The 21816-nt window shown below is 38.7% G+C and overlaps 2 protein-coding genes across 3 annotated transcripts; both read left to right on the top strand.

The window, feature by feature from the left end:
• The first annotated feature begins 1633 nt into the window (after nucleotides 1-1633).
• On the top strand, nucleotides 1634-21726 carry LOC148153335 (sialic acid-binding Ig-like lectin 13). 2 transcript variants are annotated; one of them, XM_088001592.1, is made up of 8 exons: nucleotides 1634-1717; nucleotides 14669-14742; nucleotides 14908-15291; nucleotides 15965-16264; nucleotides 16339-16596; nucleotides 19577-19655; nucleotides 19903-19942; nucleotides 20045-21726. In XM_088001592.1, exons 2-8 carry the CDS (start codon nucleotides 14700-14702, stop codon nucleotides 20246-20248), a joined length of 1308 nt encoding a protein of 435 aa, XP_087857718.1. In that variant the 5' UTR covers nucleotides 1634-1717; nucleotides 14669-14699; the 3' UTR covers nucleotides 20249-21726. The 2 variants fall into 2 exon arrangements, 1 of the variants encoding a protein (XP_087857718.1); XR_015761729.1 differs by lacking the exons at nucleotides 1634-1717; nucleotides 14669-14742; nucleotides 14908-15291; nucleotides 15965-16264; nucleotides 16339-16596 and adding exons at nucleotides 18913-19004; nucleotides 19306-19379 and having other exon boundaries at nucleotides 19903-20192.
• On the top strand, nucleotides 1651-18461 carry LOC148153336 (myelin-associated glycoprotein-like). The gene is made up of 9 exons (XM_088001596.1): nucleotides 1651-1717; nucleotides 2044-2117; nucleotides 2283-2666; nucleotides 3973-4272; nucleotides 4347-4598; nucleotides 4856-4934; nucleotides 5021-5051; nucleotides 5570-5723; nucleotides 17688-18461. The coding sequence occupies exons 2-8, from the start codon at nucleotides 2075-2077 to the stop codon at nucleotides 5621-5623; spliced, it is 1143 nt and encodes a 380-aa protein (XP_087857722.1). The 5' UTR covers nucleotides 1651-1717; nucleotides 2044-2074; the 3' UTR covers nucleotides 5624-5723; nucleotides 17688-18461.
• Nucleotides 21727-21816: the final 90 nt, after the last annotated feature.

Raw genomic sequence — 21816 nt, 5'->3', positions numbered from 1 at the left:
TGAAGTGAAGTTTCTTAGTTATAAATATATTTTCTGTTCCTGTTCTGTATGACTATCTTTTCATATGTAAAACTTCTGTTTATTTGCTGAAGGTATCTAAGAAAATTAGAGCTAAAAATATTATTGTTTCCCAAATATTTTAATTGATAATGTTAAGACTGTTTCTATACATGGAGAAGATGAATAGTTTAAGTGTTTAGATATTCAACCTGCTCTTGGTTGTTAGTGTCTGAGATGTGATGCCGACAGCCATCACCATCTTCAATGGCTGTTTGAAGAATCTTGCTGAGATACAGCAACATTAAATTTCCCTTTGGGATTAATTAAGTATTTTTGAATATGAATTTGAAAAGCAGCTCTAGACAAATGGGTCTTTAGCATTGATTCAAAGGAACTCATGTTTCAGCAGTTTTGTAGTTTCTGGAAGTTAAAAACTGAATGCTGCTTTTCCATGTTTGGTTACGAATCTGGGAAAGCTGAGGAAGACCTGAGTGGTCTGAAGGTTGATTCATCAAATCTGTAATGTATTTTGACTCTGAGTCATTCAATGATTTATGAATTGACAGAAGCATCTTAAAGTTTATTCTCATTGCTACAGGGAGTCAGTGCAATAACTTTACGACTGAGGCGATGTGATCGATCTTATTGGTTTTAATGAGAACATGAGCAGCAGTCATATAGATCCACACAGCCCAGTCCTCCACCACTTTCAGCAGCAGGAATTCCAACATTGAACCCCATCAGGGATAACAAAGGCTACTTTTGCTATACATTGTCTCCACCTGATGAGAATGATATATTATGATGCAATCCCATATTAGATTTTTGATGAATATCGGTTGTTACATTGTTGTAAAGTTTTGTAGGGTCTTGTTTTATGTGCCCCTTTTTAACAATGAGCTCCTGTCCCTCCAAAGGTCTCAAGAGATTAGGATTAAGAAGCAAATCATTGCAACACTACTATGGAGTACCAAAACTGACATAATTAAAAATAAAAGTAGAAATCTATAGTTTTTGTTTTTCCTTTTTCTTAAACATGTCTTTTAGTCATTGGTCCTCTATGTACTTTCCCAGCTCAAACAATTATTTAATAAAATCAGTCTTATTCCCGGTCACTTTAAAATGTTTGACCTTTCTGCTTTTTGTCTTTTTCTTTTTTTTTTTTTTTTTTTGCTGTTTGACTTGCAAGAACTTAAACATAGTCATGCAGGAAACTCAAAAATAGTACATTAATACAGCATTTCTTCACTGCAGGGTTTCATGAAAACTTGTTCAGTTGTATCAGCTTCTTACAAATAGCTGACAAAGATGAGAAGTCAAAAATCAAGAAGTAGTTTTGTAAGTTCTGCAGGCAACTCACAGGAACAAACTTAAACTCAGTCAAAGGTCATGACAGCTGGCTCTATATTTTCTGTACTTTGTTTGGTATTTTTGTTTTTGTGAACAAACCTATTAACAATCATAGCTAAATATAATGAAATGAGAAATAATCACTCATATTCAGTAGCTCTGAGCTTCACTGGACAACTTCATGATGATGAAATGAAGAGAAAGAGCTGACTTCCTGTTTCTCAAAAACATGAAGAAGGGAAGCTCCTTTTTCTTACTTGTCTGTTCACAAATAAGGTCGATGTTCATTCTTTGCTGATCAACTGATCCTAATAGATCAACTGGTTTTAAAACTTACACTATTCTCATTTTATCTGCAGAAATTCAGGTACGTTTACATTGTTGATTGTGATGATTTAACCAAATATTTAATCAAGTTCTGTCATTTGTATATATTGTCAAACACACCTATTGTTGTTGAAAATATTTCTGTTTTCAACAGACGTTAAAAGAAGGTTGAAGATTTTGATTTTAAGTGTTGCAGATACTTTTGAAGAGCAAAGAGTATCAGTTTTTTCCTAATGTCTTCCACATATCAGTTCTAGATGTGTGTTAAGCTCATGGGTGCAAACAGCATTCAGAGTTACTTTACAATGAGTTAAACCTCTGACCTCAGAGCTACTTTAATAAATCATCTAAATGTTTGGTTTCCAGCCTGAAGGTACAGCAGAGTCTGTCTGAGAACATGCTGACAGTCAACATGTTACTGAGTGTCTTCTTTCTTCCAGGTGAGATGTTTGTTCTCTTCCTTTCATTCACATGAATTGTTTCTAGTCTGAAACATTTGATCCACATGTAACCTGCTGCAGCTGAACTGGAGTTTGTGGATCATGAAGTTTCTCTGCAGAAAGATTTGACTCCACGTGATATTCATCATTTGTCTGATTTTACAGGTGTTTTTGCTGACTACTGTCAAAACAACCCAGTAGCCCTCTTGATCACAGCACCAAAGGAGATTGAAGCTCTGAGTGGATCTTGTCTGGAAATCCCATGTAGCTTTAAGACATTGAGGCAGTTTATCAGCAGGAGAAATACCAATGGAGTCTGGATGAAAAATGACACAGATTTTAGCAGCGATCCAAGTGTAGTTATTTTCAACAGCAGTAGGTCAGTAAACAAATATCCACTGAATATCACTGGAAACCTGAGAGAGAGAAACTGCACCACTCTGTTTCCTGATTTAAATACAAGTTATACAGACAAATACTTCTTCAGGGTTGAGAACGGACCGTTCATAGCAACAGCTTGTGCTGATCCTCTTCAGATAAATGTTAAAGGTAAGAGAGGTTTTATTTTATAATACAGTAACATTAACATTCATGTTGACACTGATATTATCTCTGGTTTAAGAGAAAATACTAAACAGTGTTGTAGTCAAGACCACCTAACCCGAGACAAGACCAAGACTTTTAGGATACGAGGCCAAGTTAAGACCAAGATCAGCGCCTGGCGCTACATGACACAATAAAATGTAAAATATGATCAAAATTGCTTCTCAAATTGATCTGAAAGATTCACATTCCCATAAATACACCTAGATATTAAATACTTAGAGCTGAAATAAATTTAATCAATATTAAAAGCAGAACAAACTCTTTGTGCTTCCAACTCTGTGCTACAATCCGTGTTGGTCTCATGATATCCTAAAAAGATAATGCCCTAAGAGCTTGCCCATATCATTCATGTCAGAAACCACCACTGTCTGCACCATAAAATATAGCAATTAAGGCAATGCACTAACGATAAACAATGCTCAAATATCAACACTGACCAAGGAGCAACAAGCAAGAAGTAATCAAGCACAAGGCGCTCACCGTGAGGGGGGTGGAGAGAGTAACAGAAACAGGTTATAAGCAAGTCACATTATTGTTTGGATTTTAATTGGTGTGTTTTGCATCCACTGAAAACAAAGATGTTAACAAATAAGCTAGACAGTACGCTGCAAGTTTAGTGAGATTTCCACTGGCTTTGAGTACTACAACACTGCTTAACAATCGCTTTTTCAATAAAAAATAATCAATTTGATTTTCATCTATAATTGTTTTAAAGCTTTAAATTAATTTTCTTTCTCGTATTCTGCTACCCATCATGATGTAGCTGTGCAGAACCACATCAAACTCTCAGTAAGGAGAAGAATATTGAATGAAAAATCTGCAGTTGGCAGAATCTTTAGTTTAAATAAATAACATTTTAAATGATCTACAGTAAGTTAATGTAAAATTTAAGTACCTCCTGCCTCATTATAAACATAATCAATCAATGAATTTTTATTATTCATGTCTCAAAAAATAAAGTTTTATTTATTTAATAATAATCCTCTGTTAATGAAAGTTGTTTGAAAATTAAAATATTTTTATTTCTAAATCGTCATTAAAATAACTGCAGTACTGCAAATATGTAAATGTGCTGCACAGACAATAATGGCTAGGAAATCCCATACATGCAATCAGACTTCATTTTTAATTGGTTAATATAGAAATAGTAAAGCATTGTATAGAAATGCTCATTTAAATTTATTTTATACATCATAAACTGTGATTAGATGTTAATTTTTTAAAATGTGCATCTGATGTGAATCACCAGATTCTCCTCGGAGTCCCAGCATTAATGTTCCCTCTGACCTGAAGGAGCATCAGTCTGTCACTGTAACCTGCTCAGCTTTCACTCCCTGTCCACACTCACCTCCTCAACTCACCTGGAATCTCCAACAAGACTCTCTCAGACAAACAGAGAAAAACACAGATGGAACCTTTACAACTAAAATCCAGGAGAACATCACTCTGTCAGACACACATGATGGATACAACATCAGCTGTTCTGCCAGATATCCTGTGATTGGAGGAAACAAGACAGCAGAGACAGAAGTGACTCTCAGTGTTTCATGTAAGTGATCCTGTCAGCAGGTCATGGTTCAGCTGTTTGTGATCAATAAAGTTCATGTGTCTCATTTTCCTCAGATGCTCCTAGAAACACCTCAGCATCCATCAGTCCATCAGGTTTGGTGTCAGCAGGTAGTTGGGTGGAGCTGAGCTGCTCCAGCAGAGCCAAACCTCCACCCAGATTCACCTGGTTCAGAAAGAGCAAAGAGGGAATGTTTAATGTTTCTGTGGAGCAGGTTTACAACTTCAGTGTTAGTGAGAAAGGAGAGTTTTACTGTGTGGCTACAAATGATCTGGGGAATCAATCATCAGTGATCCTTACTGCTGAAGGTAAAGTGTTACTCTTTCTTGTTAATGTATAATCTCTTTTTCATATCGGAAATGTTTAATGTATTTAAGATGAGAGGCTTTTCTGCATGCATGCAGCTAAAATGTTGAGCTACTACAACTAAATCTTTTAAAGTTGATCTGAAATGGTGTCAGTGTGACTCAAAATTTAAGAAAGGTTGATGTTAACATTCTTCATGTTAAATATTTCATTTATTTTGTTAAAATCCTTTATGTGTTAAACATTTCTTTTCATCAAGTGTTAGAAGTCCGGGTCTATGCTATGGTGAGGATCCTGGGAACATTGATGCTCTTCAGTGCATTCTGCATCTTTCAATGGTAATAAATGTTTTTCTATGAGCTGCAGACCTGCTGGTCTCTGTTACATGTTGATGTTTGTTAATATTCTGATTTTTGTCTTTCAGCTGGTTTAGATTCTCCAACATACAAATGAAGGTAAGCTAATTAAACACGATATTTATTTTCAGTCAATAACAAAATCAGAAACTTTTAGGAAACTTTTTGTTTTAGACAGCATCTTCAGCTGACCTCTAGCTTCCTTTTAAAGAAAGAGGTCAGTTTAAATTAGCGTAGAGTAAATTTATTTTCAGTTCCTGAAAGTGATAATCTAAATATATTTAAATATATTAATTTATTTATTTACATGATGACAACCTAAAAATGTTGCTGACATAAGACCTTGACTCTTCACTGAAACCCATTTTAATTTGGCCCATCAGTCAGAGCAGGAAAAACATCAAAACTTCTGCCTGTTTTGTATTTATGACATATTTATAGGATGGATTCAAAGGAAACCTGGTCAAACTGAATGAATATGTTTTTTCACCAATATTTTCTTTTCATTTTCATTTTTAATTGAAAACCTTTGTAATTCCATTCAAAATAGTTTATTTCCAATAAAGTGTTTTGCAAAACCAACAGACTGACATTCCTTCACTGTCTCTTGTCCTCAGGCCACAGGAGAAGCAGACGATGTCCACAGAGTGACAGAGGTTCAGGCATCATGAGCATCAAGGAGACACAGAGGACTGATGTGATGTGAGTCCATCGCTGGTCACCAGTCCATCACAGGTCACCAGTCCATCACAGGTCACCAGTCCATCACTGGTCCAACCTTTGTGTCATGGAAGTGACCTCATGTTTCTTTACTGTTTTCTGTGATGGAATATAAGTATATAAGATGATTCATGTAAATAAGAAAAAAGTAAATATTGATTAGGAGAATGAGATTGTTTTTCTTTGTCAAATTCATTGTTTACTTGATATTTGACTTCAAGTTTTTTTTCTGTCTTAATAAAACCATATATATATATTAAAAAAATCCTCTTCTCGCCCTCTGCGGGTGGTCTCTTTCATCCTCTGAGCTCGGGTCCTCTACCAGAGGCCTGGGAGCTTGAGGGCTCCTCCAGTATCTTGGCTGTGCCTAGAACTGCACATTTCTGGACTGAGATGTCTGATGTTGTTCCTGGGATCTGTTTGAGCCACTGCTCCAGTTTGGGGGTGACTGCCCCGAGGGCCCCGATGACCACAGGCACCACTGTGGTCTTCACCTTCCAGGCCTTCTCCAGTTCCTCTCTGAGGCCCTGGTATTTCTCTAGTTTCTCGTGCTCCTTTTTCCTGATGTTGTGGTCACTTGGTATTGCTCTGCCTGCAAACTAAACTCCATCAGCAGCTTTCAGACTGCAGACGTCCCTCATGTCACTTTAAAATAGAGGAAGTTGATTTGTTGTGTTCTTCATGTTTATCATAGAGACTGTAACTAATGTATTGACTGAAGTTAAGTTGTAAACATGTTTCTGTTCCTGTTTTATATGATTTTCTTTTCATATCTTTCTCATTCACATTTTTCAAAAATAAAAAAGTTTTTAAAGATGAAAACTAACTTGTAGGCCATTTCAATTGTTTAGGACATTTAACGTCACCAATGAATGAATACATGAACTCCAATGTTGAGCTGCTTGAATAAAGACACAGGATCTCAGTCCGTTTAAAAACTTAATTTAAAGAGAACAGCACAGAAACAGCAGCCACTAAAAGCAGCAATGTTTTACTGCAGTAAAGGCAGCCCTTGCAAAATGCACACAATGTGAAATTACATCTCTACAAATAAATGTTAAAGGTAAGAGAGGTTTTATTTTATAAAACCGAAATATTAACATTCATGTTGACAATGAAATTATCTGGTTTAGGAGAAATCACTAAACTTAAAAATCTATTGTTCAATTTAAAAAAAATCTATTTTATTTGAGTCCAGAAACATTTTAAAGCTTAAAATTATTTTTCTTTCTCATCTTCTGCTATTCATCATGATGTAGCTGTGATGAACCACATCAAAACTCTCAGTATAGAAAATAATGTTGAATGAAAAATCAGTAGTGGGCAGGATGTTTCGTTTAAATAAATAACATTTTAAATGATCTTCAGTAAGTTAATGTGAAATTAAAGTATATCCTGCTTTATTATGGACAGAATCAATGTGAATTATTATTAATGTCTGGAAAAATGTTGCTTAAATGAAGTTTTATATATTTAGTAATAATCCCCTGTTAAGGAAAATTGATTAAAAATTAAAATATTTTTTTCTTTATCATCCTAACTATGACTGTATTTCAATCCGGAAAGACTCAGACGGAGAAAAGGGAACAATTAAAAGATTTAATGACAGGAGTGAATAACAGTTCTTTGGCGCTCGGGCCCCGGCAGCTGATATGATCTGAGATTTGATGTGAACTCGATGAACATCCCGATAACTGATTAGGGATGCTCTCCCCCCAAAAAAGGGCTGAGGCCGGGGCCGAGGCCCGAGGAAAGGTGAGACCTAAAACTCGTGTGATGACTTAAGAATGCAGGGAGAAAAGTACAATACGGTTGTAGACTAAAGGAGTGCAGAAGACCAGAAGGAGAGAAGCTGGTAGGAGTAATCAAATTGATAGAGGGGTTTTCATGATATCATGATGCACAACTGAAGAATGAAGGCCTGCTCAGAGAAGGGGCCGAAATAATACGAGGCATGAGAGTGAAAGATAGTTGAAGGTGCGGAGCCAGGCTGGGGATAGGATCAGCTAGATGACAACATCAACTGGAGAATGATGGAGGGATAGGTGCCCACTGTAAGGGAGCCAACACTGAAAGTATGAGGGAAAAAGAAAAACAACTGAGACAAGGGCCAACAATGAGAGAAAGGCTGGCACATGGACGAGCTGAAGGGGCAGGAGACGCTGGGACATGGGCCAGCAGCAGGGGCAGAGAACGCTGGGACATGGGCCAGCAGCAGGGACATGGGCCAGCAGCAGGGACATGGGCCAGCAGCAGGGACATGGGCCAGCAGCAGGGACAGGAGACGCTGGGACATGGGCCAGCAGCAGGGACAGGAGACGCTGGGACATGGGCCAGCAGCAGGGACATGGGCCAGGAGCAGGGACATGGGCCAGCAGCGGGGACATGGGCCAGCAGCGGGGGCAGGAGACGCTGGGACATGGGCCAGCAGCGGGGGCAGGAGACGCTGGGACATGGGCCAGCAGCGGGGGCAGGAGACGCTGGGACATGGGCCAGCACCAGGGACAGAGGAAAAGGAGTTAGCAGTGGAGAGAAAAGGAAAATCAAGAGGGGAAGTAAACAATAATGAAAGAGATAATAATGATAAAAACTCACTAGACTTAGGATGAGGTAAAAGGTGAGACCTGTAGGAGGCAGCGTGGAGGCACAAGTAGGAAAATGGGACAAATCATCACTAGATAAGAATGCTTGCTTTAAGTAAGAAAAGACCAACCACCACCAGCGAAATGCGAAGTGCTCACCTAGGCACTGAGGGAGCGTTGGGCTGACAGAACAGTAGAGATGTCTGGACGGATATAAGAGGAGAAAGCTGACGACGACCACCGGCCGGGCTGCTGGAGAGATGACGTTGGAATGCCTTGTGCTGCAGCGGATGTAGCTGCACCTATCCTAAATGAGTGGCCCGAGAATTGGCAGGGAGGGAGGCCACATGCGGCTAAAAGAAGCCTCAGGTGTTTTAGGAACCAGGAGGCGGACATGACGAATCCTTCCGGGGATAGGAAGAGAGGTTCGGGGGAGAACTTTAGTTTATGTCTTAAGAGAGCGAACTTGAACATGGTCAGATAAGGGCAGAACGGACCGTTATTACGGGCCACGATGATGATACAGGCGCCTTTAGATTTAGAGTGCTTAAGAGATAAACTGAAGAAGTCGGCGTGGAAACTAAGATCGGAAACCGCCAGATCCCGAGAAGAATTGAAGATGTTGTTAGGAGACGTGAACTCCCCCAAACGGAGGAGACCGTAAAAAGCTAGAAGAAAGGTGCTCGAAGAAAGATAGGGGGAATAGGAACTGCGACTGAGGGTACTGAGTAGATTGATGAGGATAGGAAAGGTAATCGGTTTCCTGGAATCAGGGGTAGTGGGGCGAGTATTATGAATACCCTTCAGAAGAAGCTTGATAACCTGATTCGAAAACAAACTACGAGTAGGGGAAGGCTGGTGGAACAGAGAGAAAAAGTTAATTCCGGCAACTAAACTGCGAATATACGATGGCGACAGATTAAATTCATCAAAACAATGGGTGATGAATGCTGCGACGGTGCTAACTAGAACGGGGAAAAGAGGGGTCCCGTGAAAAGAACAGAATTTGGCAAACTTGTGCCAGGCAAAAGTGTAAGATTTGAACGTGGATGGGGCGAGGCCGCCTGAGAGGTAGCGTTTAGCTGACTGAAGCAGAGGTAGGAGAGATGGGGAGATTAATTCAGTGCGAGGTCCTCGAAGGGGGGAATAGGCGTAGGGAAGAGGTCGGCTGTAGGACAGAGCCGACGGAATATCTGAAATTGGAAACGAGACAGAGCATCGGCAAGGGTATTAGAACGACCAGGAACATGACGCGCAGAAAGCATGAAGTTGTTAATCACGGACTGCCACGTAATACGTCGCAAAAACGGCATAATTGATTTGGAGGAGGATCGGCCTTTGTTAATGGCTTCGACGACTGCGGCATTATCACAGAGGGCTACAATGTGCCTGCGTTTCCACCGCTTCCCCCAAAGGCAGCAAGCTACAGCAACGGGGATGATTTCATAGAACGCGGAAGACTCGGACTGAGGAAACAAAGAGGGCCATTTTTCAGCAAACCAGCTGCCCTGGAAAAAAAAAACGAAACCCGCGGACGGGGCAGCATCGGTAAAAAACTGATTGGAATCTGATGTGTGAATAACGTCATCGTAGAAAAAAGAGATGCCATTCCACGAGTTGAGCAAAGAGGACCAGAACGCAAGATCGGAGCGGCAGCCATCCCGGTTTACAACTAAGCTACCATTTTGACGGAGTCTAAGGTAATGCCGAGAAATTGCAGCTCAGTAGACGGACCAATGGTCTTTTCCTCGGAGAGAGGGACGCCGATGCGGCTAAAAAGACTCTTCAGATTAGATAGAGAGTGAGAAGAGGGAGAGGGTGGATCAACGAGCAAAAAATCGTCAAGAAGATGAAACACGGAGGGAAGTTTGATGACGTTCAACAGAATCCAGCAGAGCGCTTCGGATAATGCATTGAAGATGCTGGGGCTACTCCTACACCCGAAGGTCAGACGCACAAAGAAATAGAAGTTAGTGTCCCATTTTGCGCCCAGAAGATGCCACTGAAAAGGATGCACAGGCATGACTTTGAAAGCGTCGGTGATGTCAGCTTTGGCCAGCCACGCGCCGGTACCGGCTGATTTAATCAGTGCAATGGCATGGTCTACTGTCGTGTAACAGAGAGAAAAAGGCGGCTTTGGAATGAGACTAATACTGATGTGGGAGCCAGTATGGGGAGCGGAAAGATCTAAAATTAAGCGTTTCTTCCCTGAATATTTTCGGATCGCGACTCCCAAGGGGTTGACGCGAAAGAGAGGGAAGGGGGGGGAAAACACAAGGACCGATGACAGCCCTTTGAGACTTCTTTTTGTAATAACTGAGCCACAGCGTTCGGATCGTGCAGTGCTGATTGCAAGTTCGGGATGACCAGAGAAGAAGCGGGGAGCTGGGGTAAACCTATAAGGAAACCTTGAGAGAGGCCGGTGATCAGAAAATTAACAAATGTACGATCGGGGTGGTGGATTAACAAGAAGGCTAATTCGGGGACGTTTATGGGGGTAGAGAGAAAGCGAGAAACTAATTCCTGAAACGTTGACTGCTGCTTCTGGGGAAGGTGCGGCGGGGGCAGACGGATTTGGGGTGGGCGTCTTTGCAGAAGCTACATATATGAAGAAAAGCACAGTTAGGAAAAGAGCAGACGTTTTCATTAAAGTTGCTACAGATAGGCATGTTGTTAAATGCTTGGACCTGTCTGCCTCGACGGTTGAACGGGACAGCTTTCAGGAGCAGTTGCGGAGGGAAGGTAACGGAAGGTCCGGTCTTGAAAGGGAGAGAGGGGTAAAAGGCGCTCTGATGACCCGGTACGCCGCACAGGTGACAGGAAGCGGCTTGAGTGAGCATTACGAGAATTTCCATGTCTAAAATGGACCAATTTAGAATCTGACCTGAGTGGGAAAGAACGGCTGCGGCTTTAGTGGCAAAAGCTTTATGATATTGGTAAAAAAGGGACCGGCCGTATTGTAAATGAAGATCAGAGATCAAAGCCAGGTAAGAGTCCAATTCGATTCTGCGGTCGGGATAAACAGAACAAATGACGTCCCTGAATAGCTAAAGGCTGCCACGAACTGACCAAAGGACAGATCCTTTACCAGACGGGGATCAGAAGATTTGATGATGGCGGAAAATTGCTCCGATGAAGCTATGCTGTGATCAACGGCAGGGGATGGCAGAAGGATAGAGGTTAAATTGACGTATTGACCTTGAAGAATCTTAGAGCGGAGACGAGGGGAAATGTTTGAATACTGCGGCGTATATGAGGAGCCTGTTACAGGGAGAAAGGTCGGGAGAAACAATCAACAAGGCGCGTAGAAGGAAAAAGAGAGAGTAAACGGGGGGATAGGCTTACCAGAAGAGGGTAGAGGACGGGCGTTGGCGAAGGTGAACGTTGGCGGAAGGAGACCGGCTGCGGGCGTGGGGGGCATTGAAGCTGATGCGACGCCACTGGAAACGTTCTGTTGCAGCAGGGAAGATAATGACGAAATGGAACATTGAAGAGAGTCCATAGAGACGGCGAGCGAAGACGAAGGGAGAAGGGAAGGTCCGAAACTTGAGAGAGCCGGCGGAAGAGGTGCAGGACACGGCACCGACGCAGAAGACGGACCGGGAAAACAATCGTCCATTTGGGGGGAGAGAGGGCGAGCCTTGCGTCGTTTGGCGGGGGGAGCAGAGAATTTATGAGTTCTTTCCCTGCAAACCGGAGGTGGGGGCTGAGGAACAGGAGCCGGCGGAGAAAGAAGAGACGGAGAGTCGACATCGGGAGGCAGAAGGGCGGCTAAGGACGCCACTTGCGGAGAACTGAGATCCGCAGAAAAAGAGATCCCTTTGGACCTGAGGATCGAGGCTGGGGACGGATGCTCCGGGCGCGAGGGAGCGCTGCGCCGGACGAGTGAGGTGGGGGAAGGACCGGGATCCCGACGAAAAACGAATGGGGAACCGGGAGGATTATCAGACTCAAAGTCAGACATTAGGTTGCGTACCAACTTGAACGCAGCTGGGAAGAGTCTGACGGTTTGGGTGTGGATCCTTTTATGCAGAGCCTGATTGCTGATTGAACGTGCAGGGTGAGGTCCAGGCTGAGAATGGGGATGAGCATGACGTCGATGGGTGAACGGAGGGGGCGGAGTCTTCCAGCTTGAACTTCTGCTATTAGCTCCATTACTGCAAATTTGTAAATGTGCTGCACAAAGAATAATAATTAAGAAATCCAATACATTTAATCAAACTACATTTTTAAATGCTGGATATAGAACTAGTTAAGCATTGTACAGCAATACTTGTATTAATTGATTTTATACACAATAGATTTTATACACAATAATCTGTAAATCAACATTTATTTTTGTAAAATGTGCATCTCATGTGAAACCCCAGATTCTTCTTGGAGTCCCAGCATTAATGTTCTAATGTGCTGTTATATATGTTATAACAGCACATGTTATAGTACTGTTATACTGTTTTAGAACATTAATTATTCAAAAACCACTCCCTGAATCTTCAGTTAATAGCTTATTTATGCCAGTCAATTTTATTAGTCAAAATGTGGACCATGAGGGGCCCTGACACACTTCCTGTAAATGACACACACTTCCTGTAGTGTGTATACTGCAGTACTTTCTTCAACCAACAGAGGGTCCACACTGAGCACACACTCTTTGCAAACACTTTTTCCACTTTTTGCTACCAAATGGGCCAAGTGAAAAAAAAGCATGAGACATGTTAGCAGAGCATCCTGAGGTGCACTAGAGTAGTTTCCCAAGTGGGGTCCAGCATTTTGGATCCCACAATGAAACAGGGCCTGGTTCTCGTTCCTGTCTTTCCCTCGAGACGTCATGGGAAGTTACCCCGTCAATGCCCGAGTTTCAAGACCCACCTGAATCAGTTGTTATCTGCCTCCTATCCCGGAGCTCTGACTGGCCGTTCCACCGATCCTCTGCCGCCTTCAAGTGTCAGCCTATCTGCCCGCCCTCCAACGTCGCCACTCCAACTCACTCAGTCTGCCACTCAGTCATTCCCTCCAATCTCCAGACCAACCTAAAAGAGAATCCCAAGAGACCAAAGAACCCTGGACCAACTTTACCCCTCCAACACCATTAACTCACACAACTCAAGTAAGTCTTCAAACTTACCATCAGTAAGTTCTTCAGTTGTCCATGACTTTGAACTCACCATCTCAACTGTTGTTTCCTCAGTGAGCTGTATGCTACAGTTCAGTCCCTGGACCCAAATTACTCCGGACCAATCTGTTTCTTGCAATAAACATTTGTAATTTTTCAACATTCTCCTGTGGTGTTCTTGCATGTGGGTTAAATCAGTAAAACCCATCATGACAATCTGCAGTTTTCTTCATTTCAGCATAATCTATATTTTCTGTTTTTCCTTTTCCTTACATACGTGTTTTTGTCATTGGTCCTTCATATACTTTCTCAGCTCAAACAATTATTTAATAAAATCAGTTTTATTTCCGGTCATGTTAAAATGTTTGCCATTTTTGCTTTTATTTATTTATTTTGTTTTGCTGTTTGACTTGTAGAGTTACTCATTAGAACATAAACATAGTCATGCAGCAAACTTGAAAATAGTACATTGACACAGTATTTCTTTGCTGCAGAGTTTCATGAAAACTTGTTGAGTTGTGAAATTACATTTTTTTACAAATTGCTAACAAAAAGCTGAGAAGTCAAAAAACAAGAAGTAGTTTTATAAGTTCTGCAGGCAATTCACAGGAACAAACTTTGAATAAAACACACAATCAAAGGTTATGACTGCTGGCTCTATATTTTCTGTACTTTGGTATTTTTGTTTTTGTGAACAAACCTATTAGCAATCGTATCTCAATATAACTATGAAATGAGAAATGACCGCTTATATTCAGTAGCTCTGACCTTCATAGTACGACTTCATGATGGTAAAATTAGGAGACAGAGCTGACTTCCTGTTTCTCCGACAATGAAGAACGGAAACACCTTTTTCAACCTTCTCTTTCATAGATAAGCTCAATGTTCAATCTACTGCTGACCAACTAATCCTAACAGATCAACTGGTTTTGAAACTTAAACTATTTTTGTTTTATTTGCAGAAATTCAGGTAAGTTTTTATTGTTGATTGTGATGATTTAACCAAATATTTAATCAAGTTCTGTCATTTGTATATATTGTCAAATACACCTATTGTTGTTGAAAATATTTTTGTTCGCAACAGATGTTGTTAAAAGAATGCTGAAGATTTTGATTTGAGTGTTGTAGATACTTTTGAAGAGCAAAGAGCATTAGTTTGTTCCTAATGTCGTCTTCCCCGTATCAGTTCTAGATGTGTGTTAAGCTCATGGGTGCAAACAGCATTCAGAGTTACTTTACAATGAGTTAAACCTCTGACCTCAGAGCTACTTTAATAAATCATCTAAATGTTTGGTTTCCAGCCTGAAGGTACATCAGAGTCTGTCTGAGAACATGCTGACAGTCAACATGTTACTGAGTGTCTTCTTTCTTCCAGGTGAGATGTTTGTTCTCTTCCTTTCATTCACATGAATTGTTTCTAGTCTGAAACATTTGATCCACATGTAACCTGCTGCAGCTGAACTGGAGTTTGTGGATCATGAAGTTTCTCTGCAGACAAATTTGACTCCACATGATATTCATCATTTGTCTGATTTTACAGGTGTTTTTGCTGACTACTGTCAAAACAAACCAGTAGGCCTCTCCATTACAGCACCAAAGGAGATTGAAGCTCTGAGTGGATCTTGTCTGGAAATCCCATGTAGCTTTAAGACAATGAGGCATTTTAGCAGCAGGAGAAATACCAATGGAGTCTGGATGAAAAATGACACAGATTTTAGCGGCGATCCAAATGTAGTTATTTTCAAAAGCAGTAGGTCAGTAAACAAATATCCACTAAATATCACTGGAAACCTGAGAGAGAAAAACTGCACCACTCTGTTTCCTGATTTAAATACAAGTTATACAGACAAATACTTCTTCAGGATTGAGAACGGACCGTTCATAGCAACAGCTTGTGCTGATCCTCTTCAAATAAATGTTAAAGGTAAGAGAGGTTTTATTTTATAAGACAGTAACATTAACATTCATGTTGACACTGAAATTATATCTGGTTTCAAAGAAAACACTAAACTTAATAATCCCTTCTCCAATTAAAAAAATCGATTTGATTTTTGTCTAGAATTGTTTTAAAGCTTTAAATTGCTTTACATTCTCATCTTCTGCTATTCATCCTGATGTAGCTGTGCAGAACTACATCAAATCTCTCAGTAAAGAATAAAAACTTTGTAGTGGGCAGGATGCTGTTGAATTTAAATAAATAACATTTTAAATGATCTACAGTAAGTTAATGTGAAATTGAAGTATCTCCTGCCTCATTATAAACATAATCAATCAATGAGTTTTTATTTTTTATATGTGGAAAAATAAAGTTTTATTTATATAATAATAATATTCTATTAATGAAAGTTGTTTGAAAATTACAACATTTTTTTTATCTAAATCATCATTAAAATAACTGCAGTACTGCAAATATATAAATATGCTGCACAAACAATGATTAGGAAATCCAATACATGTAATCAAACTACATTTTTAAATGGTGGATGTAGAATTAGTGAAGCATTGCATAGAGATACTCCTTTTGATTTATTTCATACACAGTAATCTGTAAATAAATATTTATTTTTGTAAAATGTGCATCTGATGTGAATCACCAGATTCTCCTTGGAGGCCCAGCATTAATGTTCCCTCTGACCTGAAGGAGCATCAGTCTGTCACTGTAACCTGCTCAGCTTTCACTCCCTGTCCACACTCACCTCCTGAACTCACCTTGAATCTCCAACAAGACTCTCTCAGACAAACAGAGAAAAACACAGATGGAACCTTTACAACTAAAATCCAGGAGAACATCACTCTGTCAGACACACATGATGGATACAACATCAGATGTTCTGCCAGATATCCTGTGATTGGAGGAAGCAAGACAGCAGAGACAGAAGTGACTCTCAGTGTTTCATGTAAGTGATCCTGTCAGCAGGTCATGGTTCAGCTGTTTGTGATCAATAAAGTTCATGTGTCTCATTTTCCTCAGTTGCTCCTAGAAACACCTCAGCATCCATCAGTCCATCAGGTTTGGTGTCAGCAGGTAGCTGGGTGGAGCTGAGCTGCTCCAGCAGAGCCAAACCTCCACCCAGATTCACCTGGTTCAGGAATGTACCAGGTGAATCTGACATGAATATATCTGTTGGCCAGATTTTCAGCTTCAACTTTTCTGAGAGAGGAGAGTTTTACTGTGTGGCTACAAATCATCTGGGGAATCAAACATCATCAGTGATCCTAACTGCTGAAAGTAAAATGTTACTCTTTCTTGTTAACATATAATTTCTTTTTAATATCGGACATGTTGAATTTATTTAAGACAAGAGGCTTTTTTGTATGAATGCAGCTAAAATGTTGAGCTACTACAACTAAATCTTTTAAAAATGATTTGAAATTGTGTCAACTTTGACTCAAAATGGAGAGACAGTTGATGTTAACATGCTTCATGTTAAATATTTTATTGGTTTTATTAAAATCCTTCATGTGTTAAACTTTTCCTTTCATCAAGTGTTAGGAGTCCGGCTCTATGCTACGTTGAAGATCCTGGGAACATTGATGCTCTTCAGTGCATTCTGCATCTTTCAATGGTAATAAATGTTTTTCTATGAGCTGCAGACCTGCTGGTCTCTGTTACATGTTGATGTTTGTTAATATTCTGATTTTTGTCTTTCAGCTGGTTTAGATTCTCCAACATACAAATGAAGGTAAGCTAATTAAACACAATATTTATTTTCAGTCAATAACATCATGAGAAACCTTTGGAAACTTTTTGTTTTAGATATTATTTTCAGGTTTATCTTTCCTTTAAAGATAGAAGTCGGTTTTATAAAATTATTAGCACAAAGGAAATTTTACTTCAATTCATGAAAGTGATAATCTAAATATATTTAAATATATTAATTTATTTATTTACATGATGACAACCTAAAAATGTTGCTGACATAAGACCTTGACTCTTCACTGAAACCCATTTTAATTTGGCCCATCAGTCAGAGCAGGAAAAACATCAAAACTTCTGCCTGTTTTGTATTTATGACATATTTATAGGATGAATTCAAAGGAAACCTGGTCAAACTGAATGAATATGTTTTTTCACCAATATTTTCTTTTCATTTTCATTTTTAATTGAAAACCTTTGTAATTCCATTCAAAATAGTTTATTTCCAATAAAGTGTTTTGCAAAACCAACAGACTGACATTCCTTCACTGTCTCTTGTCCTCAGGCCACAGGAGAAGCAGACGATGTCCACAGAGTGACAGAGGTTCAGGCATCATGAGCATCAAGGAGACACAGAGGACTGATGTGATGTGAGTCCATCACTGGTCACCAGTCCATCACAGGTCACCAGTCCATCACTGGTCCAACCTTTGTGTCATGGAAGTGACCTCATGTTTCTTTACTGTTTTCTGTCACTGAACATGTGTTATAAAGTAAAACACAAAACTTTGGTCAGTATATTAGATGATTCATGTAAATAAGAAAAATGTAAATATTGATGAGGAGAATAAGATTATTTTTATCAAACTAAATTAATTGTATACTTTATATTTTACTTCAAGTTTATTTCTTGTCTTGACTAAAATCTTTTTGTTTTACATCCTTTAAAATCTTCAATAAAAGAAAATGATTTTCAGATGTTAATTTTGTCGGAGCTCCAGTGTTCATCAGGTCAACATGATTCTTTACATCTCAATGTTTCTCACTTTTTAAATCAGCTTTACTGAAACAGAGCTAACAGAGTCTCCCTGTGTTTATCGTCTTATTCTAATTTAAAGTTTGGCTTCTCTTCTCCTCTGTTGTCACATCATGACTCTGTCCAATCAGGTGTTGCTCCTGTTTCAGAATCTCATTTCTTTTTCTCCTCTTGATGTGTTTCAGTCTCTGCCTGCAAACTAAACTCCATCAGCAGCTTTCAGACTGCAGACGTCCCTCATGTCACTTTAAAATAGAGGAAGTTGATTTGTTGTGTTCTTCATGTTTATCATAGAGACTGTAACTAATGTATTGACTGAAGTTAAGTTGTAAACATGTTTCTGTTCCTGTTTTATATGATTATCTTTTCATATGTTCCTCTATAACATGTTTCAAAAATAAAATGTTTTTAAAGATGGAAACTAACTTGTAGGCCATTTCAATTGTTTAGGACATGTAAAGTCATCAATGAATGAATACATGAACTCAAAAGTTGAGCTGCATGAATAAAGACACAGCAGCTCAGTCCGTTTAAATACTTCATTTAAAGAGATCAGCACAGAAACAGCAGCTGCTAAAAGCACCAGCCTTTTACTAGAATAAAACGTTGCAACGTTTACATGAGTAAACCCATGCAAAATGCACAAAATGTGATATGACAGCTGTTATTGTATTTCCTGTATTTTTGTCCAGTATTTTTATTATTATGATTAAAAATTAACAGTAATAGCTAAAGAAAACTAGCAAATTAGAAATAATAACTTATCATATTCAGTAGCTGTGAGCTTCTAGGACGACATCATGATGCTAAAATGAGGAGACAGAGCTGACTTCCTGTTTCACAGATCATGAAGAGTAGAAACTTCACACACAGATGAGTGAGTCGAAGGTCGATGTTCATTCTGCTGCTGATCAACTGATCCTAATAGATCGACTGGTTTTAAGCTAATTTTTTTGTTTGTCAGGTAAGTTTATATGGTTGATGTTGATGATTTAACCAAATATTTCATCGTGCTTTGTCCTTTCTGCATTTTGTCCAAGAGAATGTTAGCATATTTCAGTGTTTGAGATTTCTGTTAATAGCAAAGATTAATGAAGATGTTTTGACGTTATTTCTCCTTGAGTTTTAGAGCAAATTTATATTTAAATAGCAAACTTGTAATTGTTCCTAGTTTAGCTTATGGGTGAAATGTATCCAATGCAATCAAATTTAAACCTCTAATATCAGTGCTACTTTAATAAATCATCTAAATGTTTGGTTTCCAGCCTGAAGGTCTATCAGAGTCTGTGTGAGAACATGCTGACAGTCAACATGTTACTGAGTGTCTTCTTTCTTCCAGGTGAGATGTTTGTTCTCTTCCTTTCATTCACATGAATCATTTCTAGTCTGAAATATTTGATCCTGATCTTCTTGAAATGCTCAATGTCTAGCATGTTTTAATTCAGATGCATCTCAAATGATGCAGACTCCCAGTGAGTTGGAAGTCAGTAGATCATGAAACAGATTTCAGTAACTTTTGCATCTTGTTTTTCTAAGACTCAACAGAAGGAATTTTATACTTGGTGCTGATTGTAATTGGAGTCATTTTGCTCATCTGCCTGGTTCTTTCTGCTTGGTAAGTATTAAACATTAAAATAATAAAGCTTAATTCAGGTAACCATAGTGATGTTTCATTAAAACCTTCAGATCAATAATAGAACTAGTTCTCTATAGTAAGTGTGCAGCTGAACCTTGTTCTGGTTTCATAAATGTTTTAATCCTCTCAGGTCTGTTCCAGATCAATCTTGACTCTCAGTCTGAATCTTTGTTTTGTCTCCTGAAAATCAGCTGAATTATTCAGACAGATCTCTAATGTCTTCCAGGTTCTTTAAGTCCAAACGTCCAACTTCACCACAGACTCAGGCGAGGATGTTTCCATCTTTTGTCAGCAGCTCTGCAATTATTTTCCACCTCAAGTTAATTATGAAACACTTGCTAAACAAGAGCAATGTTGTTTTCCTACAGAATCAAATATATGAGGAGGTTGCTGTTCAGTCCAATGAACCAGAGGAAGAAGTTCATTATGGAGACATAAAGTTCCTCCAGAGGAGACCTGAAGCTTCCTGTGTCTCAGTGCAGGACAGAGGACAGCAGGAGACAGAGTACGCTCAGGTCAAAGTGTCTGCTGACAGGCCAGAGGATGTTTACGCACAAATAAAGAAATCATAACTTATTGAGAGAAATTACTTTGTCTAGAGGTATAAGTTAGTTCCTGAATTTAAACATTTTCATTTCACAGTTTAATGACAAGAAGCTCTAAAGCCTCTTTGTCCTCCAGGTCTCACATATTTATCTCTTCTGATTTTATCATCATAACTAATAACTGCTTTGTATTTTTGTAATCACTTTCCAACTTAAAAACCTTAATATGTTACAAAGGTCAGAGTATGAAAATATTATTTACTTTTGTTGCTTCTTGCATTCTAGCTTTAAACAAATCCATGTCTTATTATGACAAGCTGGATTTTTTTTTTTTTTTTTCATTTTTTAAACTTTGAAGCACCCGCTGTAACTTTAGTCTCATCTGATGTCTCTTTAATTCAGTTCACACTTCACCGCTCTCATTTCTCACCCAGCTACTTATTCGACTCAATCTCTTGGTTGTTTAGTAGTTTACTTGTTGAGACGAATAATCATAAATGTGCTTAAATCTGATGAATAATTGAATTAAAACCTACATTATGTTGTGTGTGCTTTATATGACTCCTCGAACTGTGGTTCTGAACTATCTAGTTCATACAAACTACTTCTCTATTTTGAATGTGAAAGAAAAGGTCCACAATAAAATGAAAAAAAAACCTCTTGAGCAATGTCCTGTTGGTGTTTTATATTAATAAGTGTCATATAACCATACTTCCTTAAAGTAAACAGTTGAACATAGAAACTACTGTACAAATGAAAGAGAGAGCTTTTTTTGCTGTCTTATTTCAGGAAGTAGCATAACCAGCATAATTTATGTTTGCAACTGATAACAGCAGCCTTTGTGGGTTTTTCTAAATAAAAAAAAAAACCACAAAGCTTTTCTATCAAGAATTTAGATCCTTTTTTTCCATCCTGGGTTTCAAAATATTACTAATGTTAAAATTCATCTTGTGCAATGACAGATATCTAGTTCATACAGGAAGCTCTCAGCCTTCCTGTTATCCACTGAAACATCCTTTTTTCTGTTTCTGGTGGCCTAAATTAACAGCTGGCTTGACATTTTTAAAGAATAGAATAGAAATACTTTTTATTGCCCCTCAGTGAGGAAATGTAAGTGATAACAGCATACTTTTAGAAATTATTTTTCACCTTGTGATTGTTAGATTTGTCAGTTCTACTTTGGTTTGTTTGTATTTTTCTTCTAATTCTTATGTGTTTGTTCTATGCAATTCAGTAAACTATGATAAAGCTTTTAAAACATGTGTGATAATTTTATCTGAATTATCAGTCATGTGCCATCTGCTTTGTTTTTTTATCTCTATCTTTAATTTCTTTTTATTTCTCTTTCTCACTGTTTATGTTTTTATCTTTTTTTTAAAAAATCTCTCTCTTTCTCACTGTTTATTCAATGTCACATGCTGTTTTTATTTTAATTATGTAAAGCACTTTGAAATGCCTTGCTGCTGAAATGTGCTATACAAATAAAATTTGATTGATTGATTGATTGATTGATTGATTGATTGATAATTTTTTATTGTACTAGTTGTGATATAAACTATTGACTAAACACGGAAACAAATACAGAGTTATCAGTC

The sequence above is a fragment of the Poecilia mexicana genome, unplaced genomic scaffold (genome assembly GCF_051168715.1).
Source record: "Poecilia mexicana isolate PSO_F unplaced genomic scaffold, ASM5116871v1 scaffold_20, whole genome shotgun sequence".
NCBI classification, from domain to species: Eukaryota; Metazoa; Chordata; class Actinopteri; order Cyprinodontiformes; family Poeciliidae; genus Poecilia; species Poecilia mexicana.
Note: the sequence above shows the minus strand (reverse complement) of the source record. Positions and strands in the feature narration are given on the sequence as shown.

Bases quoted from the DNA above. Each gene is read 5' to 3' on its own strand.
- LOC148153336 (XM_088001596.1), top strand. From the start codon at position 2,075: ATGCTGACAGTCAACATGTTACTGAGTGTCTTCTTTCTTCCAG. The intron at 2,118-2,282 runs GTGAGATGTTTG...CTGATTTTACAG, and splicing joins GAGTGTCTTCTTTCTTCCAG to GTGTTTTTGCTGACTACTGT. The intron at 5,052-5,569 runs GTAAGCTAATTA...TCTTGTCCTCAG, and splicing joins TCTCCAACATACAAATGAAG to GCCACAGGAGAAGCAGACGA.
- LOC148153335 (XM_088001592.1), top strand. From the start codon at position 14,700: ATGCTGACAGTCAACATGTTACTGAGTGTCTTCTTTCTTCCAG. The intron at 15,292-15,964 runs GTAAGAGAGGTT...GTGAATCACCAG, and splicing joins TCTTCAAATAAATGTTAAAG to ATTCTCCTTGGAGGCCCAGC. The intron at 19,943-20,044 runs GCGAGGATGTTT...GTTTTCCTACAG, and splicing joins CAACTTCACCACAGACTCAG to AATCAAATATATGAGGAGGT.